The sequence below is a fragment of the Xenopus tropicalis genome, chromosome 9, assembly GCF_000004195.4.
Source record: "Xenopus tropicalis strain Nigerian chromosome 9, UCB_Xtro_10.0, whole genome shotgun sequence".
In the NCBI taxonomy this organism is placed as follows: Eukaryota; Metazoa; Chordata; class Amphibia; order Anura; family Pipidae; genus Xenopus; species Xenopus tropicalis.
The window spans coordinates 70,488,949-70,510,519 of NC_030685.2; the positions used below are offsets into that span (position 1 = coordinate 70,488,949).

Below are 21,571 nucleotides of genomic sequence, written 5' to 3' on the forward strand. Positions count from 1 at the left end.
GCCCCTGCGTGTTTATTAAAAGTGTAGCAGCCATTGACTTTAATGGAACAAGAAAAAGAATCATGCTCGGAAAAAAAGTTGCACTGAAAAAAAAACACATGGTAGGAGTGAGAAAAAACATGGGAAAAAATGACAATTGACTTGAGAAAGAACTTGAGAAAAAACACCCAATCAACTTTAATGCATCTGAAATGAGAAAAAATTTGTGTGCACAAAAAAAGATTGTGTGCAACAAAAATTGAGTGGTAGCTGCTTATTGACCTCAAAATGTTTCAACGGTTTCTCAAATTTTTTATAAAAGCGAAATGGGACAGATTTGCTCATCACAATCCATATTCCATTACCTAAGCTTTCTGTAACTCTTCCCATGTTCTATTGGTGCCTTCCAATAGTGACCAATTTAGTCCCTGCATTAGTCCCTGTCTTCACTTTTGCTCATTCAGCCCCAAGCACAATCTCTACCATGCCAATATGTGTGTGGAGTAATGAGCAGTTCAGCCCCAAACCCCCAGGCTAGATACAGGATAGGTTTGAATCAAATTAAGTGTCACCCGTGCAGATTAGGTTGGATGGCAGCGCTAGACTTGTGTCTATAACATTTTTGTACTGCCGCAATCTAAGACACCAATAAATGGTTTGGTTTTAAAAATGGCTGTACAATACATTATATATTTGGGGTTCTCCTTTCATATTGCTGATAAATAGTACACATGTAATAAATCTAGTTCTTTGAGTAAAAAATTTTTTTTTTCCCCATTTTAGACACTACGAGCTGCTGGTAAAACCTACATGATATTTTTCGTTTTGGTGATTTTCCTGGGTTCTTTCTATTTGATAAACTTGATCTTGGCTGTGGTGGCCATGGCTTATGAAGAGCAGAATCAGGCAACCTTAGAAGAAGCGGAGCAGAAAGAAGCAGAATTCCAGCTTATGATGGAGCAACTGAAAAAACATCAGGAAGAAATTCAGGTGTGTATGTAGTAGTCAAGTCAAGTATGTGTGTAATGTGTGTAGTCAAAAGCTTATGATCAGTTATTGATCGGAATGATCATATATATTCCTATTGTATTAAAACAAAAAAAGAGTGCTTTTTCAGTTTGGATCTTGTGATAAATGACTAAACAATCATAGTAGAAATGAACTTCACACACAATTTCCAGGTCAAGATGAATATTTGTCTAGTTATGTTTGGAAATGCAATTTGTTTTACTAAAAACTATAATAAGAAAATATGCTTATAAAAAAATCTACGCTCATTAAATTAACTCAAACTATGTTGCTTCTATAAGGCAAAGGGGTGTGTAACCTGAAATCTCATGGAATTTTCTCATTTTGCTACAGGCAGCGGCGCTAGCAGCAGAAACAATGGACGGTTCCAGAGAGTTTAGTGGTGGGACAGGCTATGGTGGGCTTTCAGAAAGCTCTTCTGAGGCATCAAAGCCAAGTTCCAAAAGTGCTAAGGAGAGAAGAAATAGAAGGAAAAAGAGAAAACAAAAAGAGCAGGGTGAGGATGAGAAGGCAGATGATGAAAAATTCCACAAGTCGGCTTCAGAAACGAGTATAAAGAGGAAAGGCTTTCGTTTTTCTATAGAAGGAAACCGACTGACCTATGAGAAGAAGTACTCGTCCCCACATCAGGTATTGTGACACATCTTTGATGAAATTGGCTTTTAATAAACAATTTTATAATGAGTTTTATATGTGTTATGTGTCTCTTAACTAGAACGCAAAAAGGCACAGTAACCACCAGCAGATTCAATAGAAGATTTAAGAAAAAAAAAAAAAAACATTGTAGCCACCTTTATATAAATTTCCATTGTTCATGTCTTTAGCAGTATCTTGTATCAGTTATTATAGACACTCCACTCATCCTTGAGAGATAGAGATAGATAACGCATATAGGGGAACTTAGTTTGCCCAGGAGCAGTAATCCATGGCAACCAATCAGCAGGTAGAATTTACTGGTCACCTCATATCATATTGGTTGCTATGGGTTAATGCTACTTGGCAAACTTAGTGCCTTTTATTACATATAGAGGTTGGTCAGCTGGTGCAGATTTGGGAGTAAGTCAAGCCACTGGGAGTCTGATAGTCAAATATAACTATAAAAAGAGATGAATGACCTCATGGGGTTATGTAATTAAAGGCACTAAGTTTGCCTGGGAGCAATATCCCATTGCAACCAATCAGCAGGTAGAATTTAGCATTCACCTGTTTAAAAGAAAACATCTTACTGGTGGCTAGGGCACTTTTTTTTAAAAATACCTTAAAATTCATTTTTAGGCACTCAGTGCAGAGAGGAGCAACAGGACATTAAGGTAAGCCCCAGTGCCCCAGGGGTTGCTTGTCCTGCTTATCTTGGATGGTGCGCTGACTAACAGAGTCAATACTGGATCCAAAGGCCATTGTGCAAAGTGCAAAAAAATGCCCGATAGCAGCCTTTTTTTTTTGCACTTTAAATGCTGCCTTCAGCTTCGCAAATGAGGCCTCATAGGGAAGGCCTTTATTGAAATGGTTTTTTTTAATATTATAAGGTAAATGGTACAAAAAATTCTGGGGCAATTTATATCCTTGTGCTCTACATGCATTGTACAGAAAGGAAATACAATGCAAAAGTTCCAAAATACTGTACTGATACTATTTGATTTAACCTTGTCCCTTTCCTTTTGCAGTCCCGCCTCAGTTTCCGTGGCTCCCTCTTTTTCCCAAGGCGTGATAGCAGAGCGAGCCTGTGCAGCTTCAGAGGCCGTGGGAAGGATGTAGGATCAGAAAATGACTTTGCGGATGATGAACACAGCACATTTGAGGACAATGAAAGCAGAAGAGGTTCATTGTTCGTTCCACACAGGCATGGAGAGAGGAGGAACAGCAACATAAGTCAAACCAGCAAGGCATCAAGGACCCTGCCGGTGCTGCCAGTGAATGGGAAGATGCACAGCACGGTGGATTGCAATGGAGTGGTCTCTCTACTTGGTGGCCCATCAGGTCCAACATCGCCTGCTGGACTACTTCTGCCAGAGGTGATAATAGATAAACCAGCTTCTGATGACAATGTAAGGAAGTTTCAAATAGTTAAGGCATGGTAGCCTTTTTATGGTGTTTCCATCAGGAACACTAGATCTTTGGTTGGGCAAGCTGTGAATGCAACTGCTTAGTGCGATGCCTTTACAATACTAACAGCATAAGTTCCTTTTACACATTCCCTGAATTACAACTAATCCATGAATAACTAACAGTGGAAAAATAAAGAGAACATAATTAAGCCAAACACTTTGCAGTTGATAGAGATATATGATATGTTTAAGTATAGCAACACATTAGCATTAGAATAAATACAAAAATATATATTATACTAAGATATAGAAGATCTAAAAGCAAACAGCAGAATGACAGTGGGGGGGTGAAGTAAAGAAAGAGCTGGGTAAAGAACTGGTGGTGGGAGCTGTAGGAAAGAATGTCTCATCCAATGATGCAACAGAACTGGTTAATGACAGTTAGTCAAAGATGCACAGAGTATTACTTATGATAACATTGATGTCAGCATGGTTTTAGGACATGCCAAGCAACTTGACTACATTTTTCTAAGAGTGATCAAAGGAAAGTACATTAAGGCAAATAAGTGGCTATGTAATTAGTATTTGATACAATATTAAACTCATGCCACACCCACAAAAGGCTAGACTTAAACTAATAAAGTAAAACCTAAAGTAACAGTTATAATCAGATAGGAAACTAGTTAAAGCATGGCTTTCATAAGGTTTTCCCTAATGGAAGCTACACAGAAACATCACTATTAGTCTTGTGGGCCAGTATAGTGCCTGCCATTGCATGAACTTTTTCAACCTTTATGCATCATTTCTCTTTCCTTATGTAATTTCTCTTTCCTTGTATATGTCCTGTCGCCTTGAGTATCTCTTGTGCCTTCCTGTCCTCTACATATTTCCATGGTGTTGTATGACAATATCAACTTAATCCTCTTTCAATTTATTTCTCTATTCTAAAAATGTCACCTTCTTGTCACCCCCATTTTAATGGCAGTCAACATTCTCCACCCTATAAGTCTGTCAGTATCCACTCTGGGGAAGATCTTCCGTCATTTTGCACAAATCCAATCAATTCTACTACATTTCATGTCATTATTGTCAACCCTTTGGGAACTCTTTATTAGTAGAGACCAATCAGCAAGCTGTCAGCAGCGGTATAGGCAACAGCAAACAATAGGAAACCCTGCTTTTTATTATATTATCTTAAACTTCTGTGATCAAGTTTTTTTGTAGTGACTTTGAGGTGAGTATCACAAGCAAAGCTCAAATACTTACTGACTTTACAGCAATAAATTAAATCAGAGTCTTCAGTGGGCAGTAATAAAAGTTGTGAATGAAAATTCACAAAAATAAGAACGAAAAGTCATATTTTACAATGTACAATTGTTCATTAGAAAGTTTAGTACATTGCAAATTTTGCACATTTGGCACAATGTTTTTTAGTTCGACTCTACACATACATATACTGTTACAAACTCAGATTTTTACAGATTCTCAATTTTTTGTCCCCTATCCGGCAACTGCTTTCAGTATTTTTACTACATTTACCTTTCCTGAAATAACCCTTGAGTAGCCATCCTCTCTCCAGTCGGATGATTTGCACTGGACATTGCCCATTTGGTTACTCATTACATCTAAGCACACTTTATTTTCATACAGTATTTTACAGTTAAATAAATAAGTGTAAATGAGCACAAAGGAGACCCTAAATACCCATAACATTATAAAGGAATTGAACTGTTTGGATCAGAAATAAATGTTTTTAGAGTTATATATTAACTGATGGTTACATTGGTTGCATCATTTGACTGGCAGTTGCACCATATGTTACAGACCAATCTGCACATCAGCAGTAAAGTCAACTTCCTTCAGTACTTAACCAATATGGCTGCCACTAGAAATGGCAATGGGAATAGCAGGCAGGACATTTTCACATGTGAAGATTCCCCACTCATAACCAGAATATACTGTATATTTATAGCTATTGCAATGTTTATTGCAAAGTAGGAGTGGACAGGGGAAGGCATATAGGCTCCCCCACACACCCCTTACCTGTCCCGTAACTTGCAGGTTATTCAGACATGCAAGTGAGGGTGTGTCGGCAGATGAAGGCCACAACAGAGCCATGTACTTACTGTTTGCTCTATGGCAGCCATGGAAGCCTTGGCAGCCAGACCCCGGACACGTGATTTTTAAATGAGCACTAAGAGGCATGCTTTTGTGCTCCATAGTACTCTAACACTTGTACTTGGTCAAAATAAATGACCCTTTATAAGTGTATTTTTATTCTGTTTTAGGAAACTATATTGTTATTACAAACTTAGCAAATTTTCAGTAATTACATATTTAGTTCATTTAGTTTATCCTGTTATGTAAACTTAGTTTAGAAAGCTCTTGGCATAGCTGTTTTCATGAGGGTGGGCAGGGAGAGGCAGGTAGAGTCCCCTTTCCTACCCCCTACCTACCATGCTTGTCTTTCAAGTACGTAAGTTAGGCAGCAATAGAGCTCTGTATTTACTATCTGCCTGATGGCAGCCTTGGTGTGTCATTTAATCTGGCACAAAGTGCAGTAGAAATGTGCCCTGGATGCTGTGTGAATGAGAACTAAGGGGCACAATTTGGCTTCCCTTTGTGATCTTACACATGAGTCCAGCCCATAAGTAAATAATAAGCCCTATAGAGTTCTAAGAGTTCTTCTTGGCAGTGTCTTCCTTTGTAAGAGGAGTGGTACCCAGGGTAGTGGCATGCCACTTCTATCCAATGACTTTTGTTTGCACCACAGCAAAAAAAGCTGTTGCATGAGGTATGCAGTGCCTTGAGAAAACCTAAATATTTATTTAGCAAGCAGACAATGAGAATGCAGGCTAGCCTTGTACATTGCATGAAGCATGTTAGTAATTAACACTAACAATATAACAATAATAGATTTTGTTATGACCCTATATTTTTTCTTTCAGGGAACTAATACAGAGAATGAACTGAGGAAAAGACGGCTCAGTTCGTATCATGTTTCTATGGATTTTCTGGAAGATCCGATTCTCAGACAAAGGGCTCTGAGCATTGCCAGCAATCTAACAAATACAATGGAAGGTGAATATGTAATTTTAGTATAAACTCCAATCAAATCTCTGCCTCTTGTTGCATCTGTAGAGTGACAAAATATAATTGACCAAAAAGTTTTTGGGAGGTGGATAAAGACAGACCCAAGTGATAGTACCATGAAGAGTGAGCAGAAAACTGTTTTAAAGCTGTAGGCCATTAACCAGAAAGATAGATTCTAAAAGCAACACAGCAAAATAATTTTTTTTTCCAAGTCCTCCAGGGCCAGACCAATTATGTAAAAATATCCTCCAGTGAGAATCTTGGCAGTTCTATGGTCTTGGCCAAGACATTACACACATTCTAGCTCTCAACACCTAAACCACACTAATTAGCAGCCATTCTGTCTTGGCCTACAGTGTCATTGTCCTGAATTATTACTATAGCTTTGATGTCTCCAAGCAAGGTCTTCTTTTTAAAGAAGTGTTACACAAAACAGTAGCCATTGTTCTGTCTTGGTAAGTGCTATGGTAGGCCATATGTATATCATCACTGTAGCTTCCCTGAGATGATTTTGGTGGTAGACTTCTATATGTGGCATTGTCCTTGATGTGATAATCCTCTTTCAAGAAACCAGTAGGGACTAAAGTCTAGCATTGCTAGCATGGTACACTATCCCTTATACCCCATATAATTGATTTTTGCTTGTTTGGGTTCCTTAGCCTTACAGTGAATCCAAGTGCTACCCATGCATAGAATGACCTTTCATTTCTTATTTATATTTTGTGTTTGTTTTCTGTTTAGAAGGGTGAGGGTGGGCAGGGGTGGATCTTTTCCCACTTTTTAAAGAGTTGGCTGTTATCATGTGGTCACTTTGTTCAAAAGAACGTGTTATTGTTTGGTCTTCTGAACTCTTTATTCGAGCACAAGAGTAACTTTTTGAGTTTACCAAAGATAATGTGTTCTAGCTACATAAATACAATGTTTTGAGGATCATTTACTAACATGTTGTAGCTAAGCAAGTTCTTGAGTGGAAGTTTAGTTTGATACATCTGCCACTGGTGTGTGTAAAGCATTTCCTTATTGAAGGGAAGGAGGATTCTATACCCATTTAATACACATTACAGTTATATCACATTACTCATTGATCCTTGGAATTATAAGAAATACTGTACCCCCTCTTTTAAAATATATGGATCCTTCTGTTTGTGTCAAACTGCATATCTCTTCAGCTCCTACATTTTTTCATAAAATATTGTTTTTTTCCTTTAGAACTTGAAGAATCCAGGGAAAAATGTCCACCATGCTGGAATAAATTTGCCAATACATATCTAATCTGGGATTGCAGCGACTCTTGGCTAAAGATAAAGCATGTTGTCAACTTGATTGTCATGGACCCATTTGTGGATCTTGCAATAACAATCTGCATTGTTTTGAACACGTTATTTATGGCTATGGAGCATTACCCAATAACCGATGAATTTGCCGGTGCGCTCAATGTGGGAAATTTGGTAAGTTGAAATATTCACATTTTTTACTATCACTGAGGCTCACTGACCAACCCCATGGGTGAAAGTGCTGAAACCATAAGCGGTTCAGAATTGTCAGTACCATGCCTACCAGTGCACTAGTGGGTGTAAGGTAATATGTAAGCTTGTGCTGGGTGGCCCATATGTGCATTGGGGTTAAAATATTATATAGTTATTACCCCAGTGTACTCAGCAATGTGTGTCTGGAGCACTATATAGTTAATGGTCACAGTAACAATCTCTAGACCATTATGCAGTTATTGGCCAAAGAGGAACTCACTGATGTATGTCTGAAGCATCATGGAGTTATTGGCTGCTCTGTCAATCAGCAATGGGGATCTAAAGCATTAAAGGAGAAGGAAAGGCTAATAAAGAGTTAATCTCAGGCTGTAGGCATACCTTCAGTTGTCTCAATAGTGCCCTTAAGTCTCCCCATATTTCTCCCGTTCAGATGATCAGAAGCCAAACAGGAAGAAAAAAACGCTGAGCTGTGTAAAGAAAGTTCCCATAATGCCTCACTCCTGCACCAAGACCAAAACCGGTGTACATGCTCAGTTAGTTATACTATGAGTTAGCTTCCTGCTGATTGGCTCAGATCCACATTCCTAAGGGGGGGTGAGTTCTTAGCATTCTTGAGGGAGGGGGGAACAGGAGAGGGGAGAGAGCAGAGAGCTGCGTGTCTGTGGCAGAGGAAACCAGACACAACAAAGCGTTTCTGTGAGTGCTTATGGCTGTATTTACATAGACCTTTCTGATAAAGCTTACTTAGTTTCTACCTTTCTTTCTCCTTTAAGGAGCTTGTGGTCAGGAGTTGTTGGTCACTCTGTCATTCAGTAGTCTGGGTCAACAGCATTATACTGTAGGAGTACTGGCACTGCTGTGTTACGTTGTGTTACGATTCCTTTATTGGGGACAGTGTAATTCTCCAATGTCTCCTAGAAAGTTATACTGTTCTGGTCACCATGTAACACAGGAACATACATGTATTGTCTTGAGCGCTGCACTTAATCAACTACTCTTTCATTAAGCAATATAAGCTGCTCCAGGCTGGAACAGTGGCTGCGGGTGGGACCTATCCAAAATGTGAATAGGGTGAAATTTGGAAAGAATACACATTTCTCTTCTAGATACACTTCTAAGACCAGCTTGTGGGTTAATTAGTTTGAGATTTTGGCTGAAGACTTCTTTGCTGGTCTAGATATTCTTGAAACTTGACTGAATGACTATGACTGAATATGGTTTTCATATACCTCTAACTTTGTTATAATTTAAGGGGGGGTGCAGGGTCAACCCTCCTCACAGGGGGATTGACCCAAAAGAGACTGAAAACCTCTGGTCAAGAGGAATATGTAGTAATTGGCTGCAGTGTTACTCAGCAATTGAGATCTGGATCGTTACACAGCTAGTGACATAGGTGGATTTTACAGAAGGCTTCCTATACCAGGATAGGATAGAGGTATTATGCATAAAGTTGGCACTGCATTTATCCTCCCATGGGTTCTGGGGTTATTATACATACAACTGACACTGCATTTACATTAGGATTACTAGATAACTTGAAAAATTCAGTCAGTGAAGCCCCACAACATTATGCAGTTGGCACTATTTTTTCATCTTGTCGTGTGTTCTGTGGTATTATACACTCACCTAAAGGTTTATTAGGAACACCTGTTCAGTTTCTCATTAATGCAATTATCTAATCAACCAATCACATGGCAGTTGCTTCAGTGCATTTAGGGGTGTGGTCCTGGTCAAGACAATCTCCTGAACTCCAAACTGAATGTCAGAATGGGAAAGAAAGGTGATTTAAGCAATTTTGTGCGTGGCATGGTTGTTGGTGGTAGACGGGCTGGTCTGAGTATTTCACAATCTGCTCAGTTACTGGGATTTTTACACACAACCATTTCTAGGGTTTACAAAGAATGGTGTGAAAAGGGAAAAACATCCAGTATGTGACAGTCCTGTAGGCGAAAATGCCGTGTTGATGCTAGAGTTCAGAGAAGGGTATTAGTATGGTGTTCCTAATAATCCTTTAGGTGAGTGTATATAGTATGTCACATGTGTTTTTTTTTTTTACATGCGCAACCGTTTTTTAAATGCAGGAAACAATTATGTGCCGCAAATCCACGCCTAGCAAATTATTTTGCCCATTACTAGTGACGCTGGCACTGCATTTATTTTTCCAAAGGTTGTATGTAGGGTATTATATAAGGAATTGGTCCTGAGATACTATGAAGGAATCTGTGTAGAATATCTCTTTAATTAGCCTCCCCAAACATAAAAAGTACCTTCCGCCTTTGACTATTGACTGCAGTGTAACTCAGCAAGGACCTTGGAAGTATTATTTCATTCTTGGCTGCCATTTCCCACAACAATGTGTTTGGTAGTTATTTGCAGGCTGCAGTCTCAACCAGCCCTGTTTGAAACATGGCTCTATAAAAGACAAAGGTAATCCGTGTATCCAGTTGATTTCTTGAGTCAGATGCCTGTATAGCTCAAATAATATGTATACCTTTGATTTTATTCAGGCCTTAACTGCATATGGAATGCTTTTTTTAAGCATAAACTAAGGTTTATTTTAACCCTTCTCACCATTATATCATGGACAGTTTTACGTGGATACTTGCAATGTAAAGGTTTTTTATTGCTGTAAGGTGGTTTTCCTAATACAGGTATTGGACCCCTTATCCGGAAACCCGTTATCCAGAAAGCTCCGAATTACGGAATGCCCGTCTCCCATAGACTCCATTTTAATCAAATAATTCAGAATTTAAAAACTGATTTCCTTTTTCTATGTAGAAATAAAACAGAACCTTGTAATTGATTCCAACTAAGATATAATTAATCCTTACTGGATGCAAAACAATCCCATTGGGTTTAATTCATGTTTTATTGATTTTTTAGTAGACTTAAGGTATGGAGATCCAAATTACGGAAAGACCCCTTATCCGGAATACCCTTGGTCCCGAGCATTCTGGATAATGGGTCCTATACCTGTATATATAACATATTTGTTGATTAAATAAGGGCTGGTGATTGATTTTTGTAATAAAAAAATGTTAACAGAGGAATTAATAGCCGACACTATTATCTCTCTACCCGGGAATGGGGTAGTACAGCCCACACTTTCCTTCCCAGATTACCTCCTGTGTCTAATAATAACTCCTTTTATTGATTGTGTCTGTGAGTAAACACAGGGCAGTGCATTATATTCTAGCCCAAAGCTATGAGAAGGAATAGAAGAGATGGGATCTCCAGGGAAAGGGGAGGACAAGGTGTTTAGCAGGGGAAAGTGTTTTAAATTTATTTTGTCATTTGCTTTTTCTATTTTGGGACATTTACACTTGCGTGTAGGGCATCACCCCATTAATTAGCTTTTTAATAGGAGCTTAAAGTATCTGTTAATGTAGCTGTTAATAGTATCTAAACACTGTTAGCGTCACCGTACTTCTTTTGCTAGGCTAAACATTCCTGCATTTTCCTACATTTTATCAAGGGTTAAAGCAACTCGGGAGCTGTAGTTCAGTCATTTCAGAATATTTTTAATTTAACCAATTTCGCAGTTATATTTTTTTAATTATATTTAATCAATAGAACTTATTTAAAAAAATGTTTACAGCACTCAGTGGTTATTTAATTAAACTAAGAGACTCATTTAATGGGAATGGGAACATTAGCTGTGTAACCCTGGCTTTGTGTTGTTTTCTGTGTTCCACTGCATCGGAGTGTAGGACTTCACTGACCACAGAAATTAATGGAGTCAGGCAACATCGACCTTTCTGTACAATGTAACCTTCTCATTTTGGCTACATGGTCCTTTCAGAGATCAGTCTCTGCTCATTTTGGCTACATGATCCTTTCAGGGATCCGTTTCTGCTCATTTTGGCTACATGGTCCTTTCGGGAAGTCAGTCTCTGCTAATTTTGGCTACATGGCCCATTCAGGGATCCATTTCTTCTTATTTTGGCTACATGGTCCTTTCAGAGATCAGTCTCTGTTCCTTTTGGCTACATGATCCCTTCAGGAAGTCAGTCTCTGCTCATTTCGGCTACATGATCCTTTCAGGGATCTGTTTCTGCTCATTTTGGCTACATGATCCTTTCAGGAAGCCAGTCTCTGCTAATTTTGGCTTCATGGCCCATTCAGGGATCCATTTCTTCTCATTTTGGCTACATGATCCTTTCAGGAAGTCAGTCTTTGCTCATTTTGGCTACATGATACTTTTAGGAAGCCAGTCTCTGCTCATTTTGGTTACATGGTTCCATCAGGAAGCCAGTTATCTCATAAGTTAGATAATGACAATATGTCTGCCAGTGTGATGGTAATCAGGATTTTTATTGGTGAATATTTTTGGACCACTGACTTTAGATAGGGGGTACAGTTGAGCAGTTTTGGAGAGAGATAGATGCCCCTAAAAACAGACATGATGACTATCAAGTGAGAGAAGCAATGAAAATAAATTCAGGTACATGTGGCCAAAGGTCCAAGGGTAGAAATACTGTACAATAAAATACCAATTGGCATATTTCATATCACAGTATAATGGGGGTGTTTTCCTCATACAGGCAAAAAGAAGGAATAATTACATATTTTTTTCTCACTGGATTTACTTTTTCCACTAACTACCACTCTGCCTTACAAGTTTGATTTGATGTGTCCAAGGACTGGGAGGAGCATTACAAGTGACTAGGATCAGGCACCATTTGTAGGTAGGCTGCTTAGGGCTCGTGGATTATTTGAATCCCTATTTTATAAAGCTGCTGTTTTGTTAGTATTGATTCACAGTTTAATAAAAGAAAATACAATTAGACATTTATAGTCATAGTAAGGAAGGAGTATTGTTACTAAGAACAGCTCAAGTAGGAGAGAGTGAGAGTACTGCTGAAAGTACTGCTGGGTAATACTTGATGGTGGTTTGACCACACACATAATGCAGATTAATGTGGGATTTGTTTAGGTCTTTCCAGGTGTAGAACTCCCCTGTCTCTGCCAATAGCATGGTATTTCAAAGTCTATAATTGAAAGTAAGCATCATTCCGTCTTGATGGTTCTTACAGGCTGGTTTAAACAAATCACCAATCCATTGAGAAGCCCCATATAAAACATTTATAACCCCATCCAGGATCTTGTCATGCAACAGCACAAGACTGCTACAAAATCTAATCCTGCCTGCTGTATTATCGGCAAAGATTGTTGGCAAAGATTGTAATATCAGTTCCGTTATATTTAGATATGTGCAACTACATCTGACTTGTAGGATATGATCTGTTGATTACATTGAACAAAATGTCCCTGTAGTTCTGCCCATATTAAAGGTTCCATTGGCGAGTTTAGGCTTAGTTATAGTTAGATTTATGTTTAAATGAACAATATTATATTATTTTTTTTCCTACAGATTTTTTTAAATATCTAGATTACCATCTTTCTCAAGGGAAATAAAGTGTTGCATTACATACACCATTTTAGCTCCCTTAAAAAAGTTGGGGGTACTTAGATAAGCAATAAAACTGAAAACCCTTTGTAAAGATATTACTAGTTTTGTATTCTTTTATTTGAGCTTCTCTAGAGCTTACTTTTCTTAGTTATGTATTGTAGCAGTGTTTTCAATGGTTACTAGTTAATGCAGAATCAATAAAAAGAGGCTTCTGTACAGAAAGTAAAACAGAGAGTTTAGTGTTTCTGAATAGAAACCCAGTGCATTGGAAACACACATATTAGGCTCTACATTAGGAGTAGGAAGGAGTAAGAGGTAAAAACATTAGGGCTCAGTGCATTCACTTTCAATAAGTGAAGGCTGGATGAATGGGTACAGCCAATGCCAAAGTGAGCAGGGACAGAACAAACCCTGTTAGTGACCATAGCAGTAGAACATACATAGGGATAGAAGTATGTTAAGCTAGTTACACATAGGGGTTGGCCAACCTGTAGCCAATCAAAGACTCTAAATATTCACAATTCAAAATGATTATTTATATAGCGGCTGGAATAATCCACAGTGTTTAGAGACCTTATGCTTAGTTGGTGCCTAGAACATTTCAAATCAGTCATTATCAACTAAACAGTATGATCATTGGTCAACATATGCCCTCCCCTTACGCACGTTGTTTTTTTATTGAGCTTTTGTGGGATTGCAAAAACCTCTGATTGCATAATTAGTTGTATTGGGTCAACTCAGAACTACATGGGTTGTACAGTGGTTACCCTACTGATTACTCTGCAGTAATAGTTTGGTTGCCCTTTTGTGGAGCCAGTCCCTAAATCAATACCCAAACAGGTATTAGGCTGGTTATTCCTAAAGTCATCTACTTTGTTGCCAGTTTTACATTTCTGCATCCCCTGCTTGATGTGTTTTGCCTAAGGAACCTATTCAGATGACCATTCCATCTGTGTTGCATGGTGTAATGCAATTAGTGGAATCAAGACATAACCCAGTGATCCCCAACCAGTGGCTCGGGGGCAACTTGTTGCTCCCCAACCCCTTGGATGTTGCTCTCAGTGCCCCCAAACCAGGTAGTTATTTTTGAATTCCTGACTTGGGGGCAAGTTTTGGTTGCATAAAAATCCATTGTAATGCCAAACAGTCCCATGTAGGCTGCTATTCCACATAGAGGCTACTAAATAGCCAATTATAGCTCATATTGGGTACCCCCAGGAACTTTTTTCATGCCTTTGTTGCTCCCCAACACTTTTTCCATTTGAATGTGACTCACACGTATAAAAGGTTGGGGATCATAACCAGAAATGAGAATTAAGCGATATCAGCTTCTTACCGGAATCTTTTATTTGTTCTCTAATGGACTTAATCACTGGGACCTATTCTTCATAATAAAAGATAAACACAAGCATAGACAAGCCGCACTGAGTTTTATACCATTCCAGTATGATCCCAATACACAGAGGCATTGCTATGTTGCTAGAATTTTGATTTAATTCAGTGAGCACTTTTTCTTTTACAGAACTAATGTAATTTTTAGCCGCGAGGCTCTTCCAAACTAAATCAGAGAAGCACAACCTGTGGCTCTGCAGCTGTTCTAGACCTACAGTCTTAACCCTTAGTAACTCAACAGCTGGAGAAATGTACACTCAACTTCCATATAATAATCTGATATTTAGCCAACAGACACAGATTTGCTCATATTTTCAGTGATGATGGCATATAGGATCTTTGTTCCTTTATTATACTGTTGTACAACAATGCAGCAAATGAGCTCAATTTCTGGATAATTGAGATCACAACCGAAGGCTCTGTTGATGTGCAGTTAAAGATTAAACAACAAAGATTACACCCTCATTACTAGTGAAATCCTTGTATGGCTGAGCTAATGCATTAATAATTTCATTTATTTGTACCGTTCTGAATCTGGCTTTAGATAAATGTCATGAGTCATTGGGATTATCCCAAATCCTCGACACAGTTTTTCGGCTATTTCAGCTGGAAAAGGTTTGTACTGCTTTTTTTATCGTTTTATACCAAAGCCATGAAATATTAATACACTGCAGTGCACTTTGTGTGCCGTATAATTAGCAGCCACGCATTGGCTGAGATTGTCAACTATATTGTTTTCTCTCTCTTTCGTGTGCTTTGAAAAGATAAATTATTAAACAGATTTTCATTTTGCACTGAAACGCTGAAAATACTCATGCGAGAGGCCTGTCCAATTAGAAGGATTTAAAGTCACCCTCTGCAGTTGTCTCAATGCCATCATTTATTATTTTTTGTTGTTGTTGGTTTTTTTGGAAGAGGGGGATGGGACACTAAACACTACTGTATGGTACTGCTCAACCACACTTGCTGGACTACGAATCCCAGGATACATTAATATATTTTCAAGATTAAGGAATTCTGGGAGCTGTACTGCAGCAACATTTGGGTTGTATTCTTAAAGCAACATTGCTCAATATACTTTTTCCCAGTTCTGCAAGGCCTATGGCTGTATTAAAATGCAAAAAAATCCTCCAATCAGAAACCCAGCTGATCTGTGTAAATCTTGCTCCATGTTCTCTGTTCCAGCAATTGGATTTGGAAGCTTTAAGCACAGTTTCCCAGCACTGAACAAGTCTGTCCTTTATCCCCATGTCTGATTCCAGTGTCATATAATGGATAGTGATCAGTAAAACTGGTGCATTGAACTTTACAAGAACATGTGCAAAACTGCTGAAAAATGAATGATTCAGTGTAACTTTGTTGAAATGCATTAAACCCAATGGAAAAGTAAAATGACATTGTGGTTAAGTTGTTTTTGGCTCTGCAATAGCATATCCATTGCCTGATCTTGTTAGAGAAGCTCCTTTCCACTATGCTATAACTGTTCTTTATAGGAAAAAAGGCTCTGGTGCCAAGTTCTTCTAACTAGAGGACACACTGGGACAGCTTTATGGTTGGATTAAGTGTCCCCTTTAAATAATAATAATTATTATTACATTCCCTGTCTTGGGGGATGTATATAAACATTAACATACACGTTACAGAGTATTGCAATGGGGTGTAAGTTCTTTTGGTGGTGGTTTGTATCTTGTTGGAAAGAAGCCATCTACAACAAGTCAGTAATAGAATGTTCTAATGATACATCGACTTATAACAGCTTTAAATCAAAAAATGGTTAGAGCTGGTTGCTATACAAAAGAAATACTTTTATACAAAACAAGGATTGCGTAACAATTATTTATCTTATTCACCCTAGGATTTATAAGATTGACTTTAAAGAAGAAGGAAAGTCATTTTGCTGCCAATAGATTTGCCACATTAGTGCCACCTAGAACGCTATATTTATTCTGCAGAAAGCTTTACTATACCTGAGTAAAGAGCCCTAGGAGCTTTCTCTGTTTAAGACAATGGCAGCTGCCATTTTATCTTGGTCTTCATTAGTGATGAGCAAATCTGTCCCATTTCGCTTTGCTGAAAAATTTGCAAATCTTTCAAAGGCTTTAAGAAATGGCGAAAATGTTGTGTGTCAGTTTTTTTTGACGCAGGCAATATTTTTTTGTCGCTTGGCGAATTTTGGCGCCCATTTCATGAAAAAATCCACCAGCGGCAAAATGCAGGAATTCACTATAAATTCATGCCTGATGGAAAAAATTTGCTGATCACTAGTCTCAATAGTTTCCTGCTTGCAGCTCTAGCCGTTGTAGCTCTAATTACACATTCCTAAGGGTGGGGAGAGTGAGTTTTATTGGATGGGGAAGCAGGAGAAAGGAAAGAGCTGCACAGACTCAGCCCCTGGGAATGAAGGATTTTTCTGAGAGAGGAAGTCAGATACCGAAGAACATGTTTACAAAAAAATCCTTGTGTCTTTTGATAGAGGACTTTCTGTGAGTGCTTATGGCTGTATTTACATAGACCTTTCTGATAAAGCTTACTTAGTTTTTACCTTTCCTTCTCCTTTAATATAATATTCTGTTAGCACTCTGCAAATAACTTTAGAAGATTATACCTGGTGCAGTTCTTCCAGTGTGAAACCCACTGAACAATATGAGTGTAGACTCGGCAAACACTTTTCAGGATAAAATAAAATGTTTTAGGTACTGGGCAGAGAGCAATGTATTAAGTCCACAAAACTTGACAAGAAATATTCACTACATCACTACAAAAGCAATTTGTTAGCTATTTTGTAAGATCAAATCAAGAAGGAATTTATTTCCATTTGTACAACTGTACAACAGTTTAGTAGGACACAGCTAATTCAACACTTATACACATTTGAAACCACATCTAATGAGAATTTTGAATTTATGAGAATATTTTTGTTAAATTTTACTATGGAAAGTATAGGTAATAATTTATTAAACTGTGATGTGTATGCCAAAGGAAGTTGTATTCACAGACAGCTGCTATTCAGTATATACAGTATTTCTTTAGCTTACATAAGTCACCTTGTAAGGCAGAAAATGAAAATGTTCCCTGCATAAATAATAGATGCAAAGGATTCAGACACATATATATTAGATATCAGGCAACCATAGCACAATCTACTGAAAATGTAATATTTAAATTTTACAATGGAACAAGTAAGTAATGCAAGCATCCACCTCCAAATCTATTGGGAAGGTCATTTTGTGATATTTGCAATTAGTGATGAGCGAATTTTTTCACCAGGCATGGATTTGCAGCGAATTTATACATTTCGCCATTGGCAAATTGTTTTGCGAAACTTCTGTGAAAATTTGGTGTGGAAAAATTCGTTGGGCAAAAATTTTTTTGTTGCGAGTCAAATTGGGCGTGGTCGCATTGAATTGGGTGTGGTCGCATCAGAAAAGGGCACGATCTAGTCAAATTGGGAGTGGTCGCGTAGAATTGGGTGTGGTCGCATCAGAAAAGGGCACGGTCTAGTCAAATTGGGCGTGGTTGCATAAAAAAAGGCCTTGTTGCATCAAATTGGGCACGGCCACGTCACAAAAAAGGCGCTGTTGCGTCAACAAAACGCGGACGACAAAAAAATAGAATTTTTTGCCGTTTCACGAATTTTCTTGCCGTTTTGCAAATTTTATGGCGAAGCGAAAAGATTTGCTCATCACTATTTGCAATAGTTGAAACCTGGGTTCCTTAGCTAAAAAGGGTGAGTTCCCAGGAACCACTACAATCCCTTAATGTGCAATATGTGTCCTTGTGTGTTTCAGTTCTACCCCTTTACATGTAGTTGCATCCAATTAAATAGCAAAAAAAATTCAGTTCTACAGATTTAACTCCTTAGAGTATTAGAAGTGACATGGAACATGACCCATGTGACCCAGTGAGATAGGAAACAAAGAGCATACATGGCAAAAGACTTTGCCATAGCCTAGTCATAGACCTGCCCTACAAAGCAATAGAACATTGAATTGCTATTGGCAGTTTATTCATCCAACATTTTTTACAAACCTATAAGATTTGCTATGGCAGTTTGCAGAAAACTGAAAACAAATTCATCAGTGAGTTTGTGGTGGACCCCCATTTTTCTAGCTTGGTGCAGAAGTGATTGGAGGAAGCAGAGGTTTGAATCTTAACAACCCTACATGTATTTATCTCTTGGGATAAGAGAAATATAAATAGTTTGCCCATTATAGCTGGCCGAGTATAGGAGGAGTTCTGCTTCTTGCTAGGCAGGAAATGTCCCACTTCTCCAACAACACATGGTTTAAAAGGGTTTTTTTTCATAACAGCTGTGATAACATGGATAGAAAAAAGTATTTATTTCTTACAAAAATGTATGTCCATATCTACTCACCAAACATTTCTTGAAATTCTTTCAAATGGAAAAAAAAGTAATTTTTTTCTATGCTTTTTGTATCATTATGTAAAAGTTGGTATATAAATATGTCTCTCCAAGGCTAGAATCATTATTTCTCCCAGATGCCTGTTGTTGATGGATTGTGATTCCGACCATATTAACCTTTGTGCCCCTTCCATAATAGCATTGCTTAACCATGGTTTTCCCAGTTGTTGATGAGCTGCGTCTCCCTAGTATTCTCCAACATGTTATCGAGGGTCAAAGCATCCTGGGTGTTGTAAGACAGCAATAACTGAAAGTGAACCTTTGAGTACAATGTTCAATAAAATAGTCTTTAGCTCTTCATGCCCAGGGAACCACCTTATGTAAGATGATATTCCAATAAATGCATTGACTGCTCCACAAAAACCCATTTCCTTGTTCTTTTACCATGACCACACATCTTAGTGGTTTAAATTCCAACAAATACCCTGTCATTGTGTGTATGTATCCAGCAGCTTTTTCATATAACCAACAAGCAGTTTAGGTTGGGTGCCCTTCAGCTAAAGTTTTTGTAAAACATAACTTAGGGGCAGATTTATAAAAATGTAAGTTTAAAGCTTAAACACATAAGAACTCGCCTACATTCTCTTCTTCCCTATGGGTTTTTAGAGGCATATTTATCATTTGGTGAGTTCTATCTTTCACCCATTGATAAATACACTTCTAAAAATCCTATTTTATGTATTAAGAGCTAAACTCACATTTTGCTAAATCTGGATATATGTAATATCTATAGTTCATACATTGCCAACTTCTTCGCATTTGAGCAGCAATAGTCTACTTTCCTGATGTTTAATTACAGATTGACAAGCCAAAATTGTACCTGAATAGTTCCATCTGAAATTAGGGACACTATCATTTTTGCTCTGATTTCTATATATTATTTAGCGTTACATTTATCCATTTAAATATTTCAATGCATCCCATAGCTTATTAATAGATTCTATATTCTGCCACATGGTAGATCATGTAGTGAAATCCAAAAGAAGAGACAACTATAAAAATCCTTGGAAATTTTCCTTGCTGTTAAGGCCCTGCATGATTATCAGTCTCTAGCTTTTGCCTTTACATACCTTTTAATGTTAGAATTTAACCTTCAGGTGTCTAAATATAAAGAATGTAAATGATACTAATAAATACTGTGTTTAGAGAAGCCCCAGTTCAATCAAACAAGACAAGCTTTTAAGTTAAGAGGGTTATATGAAGAAGAACTAAAGTCTACCAAAGAAGTAGGCTAGAAATGGTTCACATTGTGCTTTGGACTTCTGTAACAGCTCAAGTAGACCATAGTCCTTAAGTAGTGAAGATCTGTGCCTCAGAAGATGCCTCCTGTAGTTTACCATCTTCTCTTCTTCTGAATCACAGTATATGCTCTATGGTGCTAGAGGTTAGAAATCAACTCCCAATAAACAGTATATTTATTATACGTAAATCACCATACAAGGTTTATTAGCAATTTTTTCACATAACATGGTGGTTTAGAAGTATTCACATTACATGGGGGCTCGGGTAATTTTTATTATAGAATGTAATAATAATCCTAGCAGCATCAGCTTTTATGACAGATGAACCTAATTTTTATTGGAGATTTCCAACAACCCCTAAGCTTAGCCCAGAGAACACTGAGCGTGTGCAGTGCCAATGGCACTCAAAAGATGGCCTAGTGGGATCCAAGATGGGAAGCTCCTAAGGACAACTATGAAAGCCTGATAGATAAAGGCTATTGGATCCCTGTGCTGGTTCAGAAGGTTCAATATATAAAATTCAGCATTTCTAGCCATGTTTATTTTAATTAACTGTAGAGTGCAATAGGGGCATTTTAGGTATATTTCAATTTTTTATCTCTATTTGTCAATAATGTGTTTTATTCCTTTCCAGGTGTTTACAGGTATTTTTACTGCTGAGATGGTTTTCAAGCTAATTGCCCTAGATCCCTATTACTATTTCCAAGTTGGCTGGAACATATTCGATGGGGTTATTGTCAGTCTCAGCTTGATGGAACTTGGTCTTTCGGATGTGGAAGGGTTATCAGTCCTTCGATCTTTCAGATTGGTAAGAAAAAAGTGTTCCAGCAATGATTTGGGCCTTAGCAACGCCAGACACACATGACCTTATGTTCTCAAACTGAGAGAAGCCTTCTAGCAGAGTTTTTTTATACCGCAACACACTCATAAATAATATAAATAACTGAAGCGCTTGCCATGCCAATCATTGGCCACTTCATGGATGGGCAGTTTGGAAAATGTATTACCGTTAAGTGCACTTAGAATTTAATGACATCCAAGCATTCACTGGGAAAAAATAGAAAGTTTATGTGAGCCAGAGATCATTTAAGATTATTTTAGACCAAGAGAGTAGGAAAATAAAGTCCACATAATTCTTCTGTTTTTGGATTTAAAAAAATAAAATACAATATTCTTTCCAGTTTAAAACATAATAATAACCTGTACAAGTACTACACCTGATTTTTTTGAGGAGATAGTAACCAATTGACCAGCCTTAGTATATTGATTTCAAAACAGTGTGACTTGAGGGCAACATGTTGTTTCTTACCCCCATTTGAACCATGTTTACACTTTTGCTGCAATTTCAATGTGCATAATGCACCCTCCCTCCCTTTCAACCCTCCATAGTTTTTCATTCTACCTCCCAGAGTGTGCCACTTATATCGCTGACCTGAACATCTTTTGTGCTCCACTTTCCTCCGTAGTTG

General features: G+C 37.9%; 1 protein-coding gene across 5 annotated transcripts in view; it reads left to right on the forward strand.

Moving 5' to 3' along the window:
- The window catches only part of scn3a (sodium channel, voltage gated, type III alpha subunit), a 105,434-nt gene that overhangs the window by 37,700 nt on the left and 46,163 nt on the right, over positions 1 to 21,571 (forward strand). For 3 of the 5 annotated variants that reach the window (XM_031892884.1, XM_012971260.3, XM_031892883.1), the window contains exons 10-15: positions 763 to 969; positions 1,342 to 1,638; positions 2,673 to 3,053; positions 6,002 to 6,134; positions 7,356 to 7,594; positions 20,737 to 20,910. In XM_031892884.1, coding sequence (XP_031748744.1) covers positions 763 to 969; positions 1,342 to 1,638; positions 2,673 to 3,053; positions 6,002 to 6,134; positions 7,356 to 7,594; positions 20,737 to 20,910 — 1,431 coding nt within the window. The remainder of the gene's footprint in view (positions 1 to 762; positions 970 to 1,341; positions 1,639 to 2,672; positions 3,054 to 6,001; positions 6,135 to 7,355; positions 7,595 to 20,736; positions 20,911 to 21,571) is intronic. The other 2 variants (XM_031892885.1, XM_031892886.1) reach the window with 1 other exon arrangement.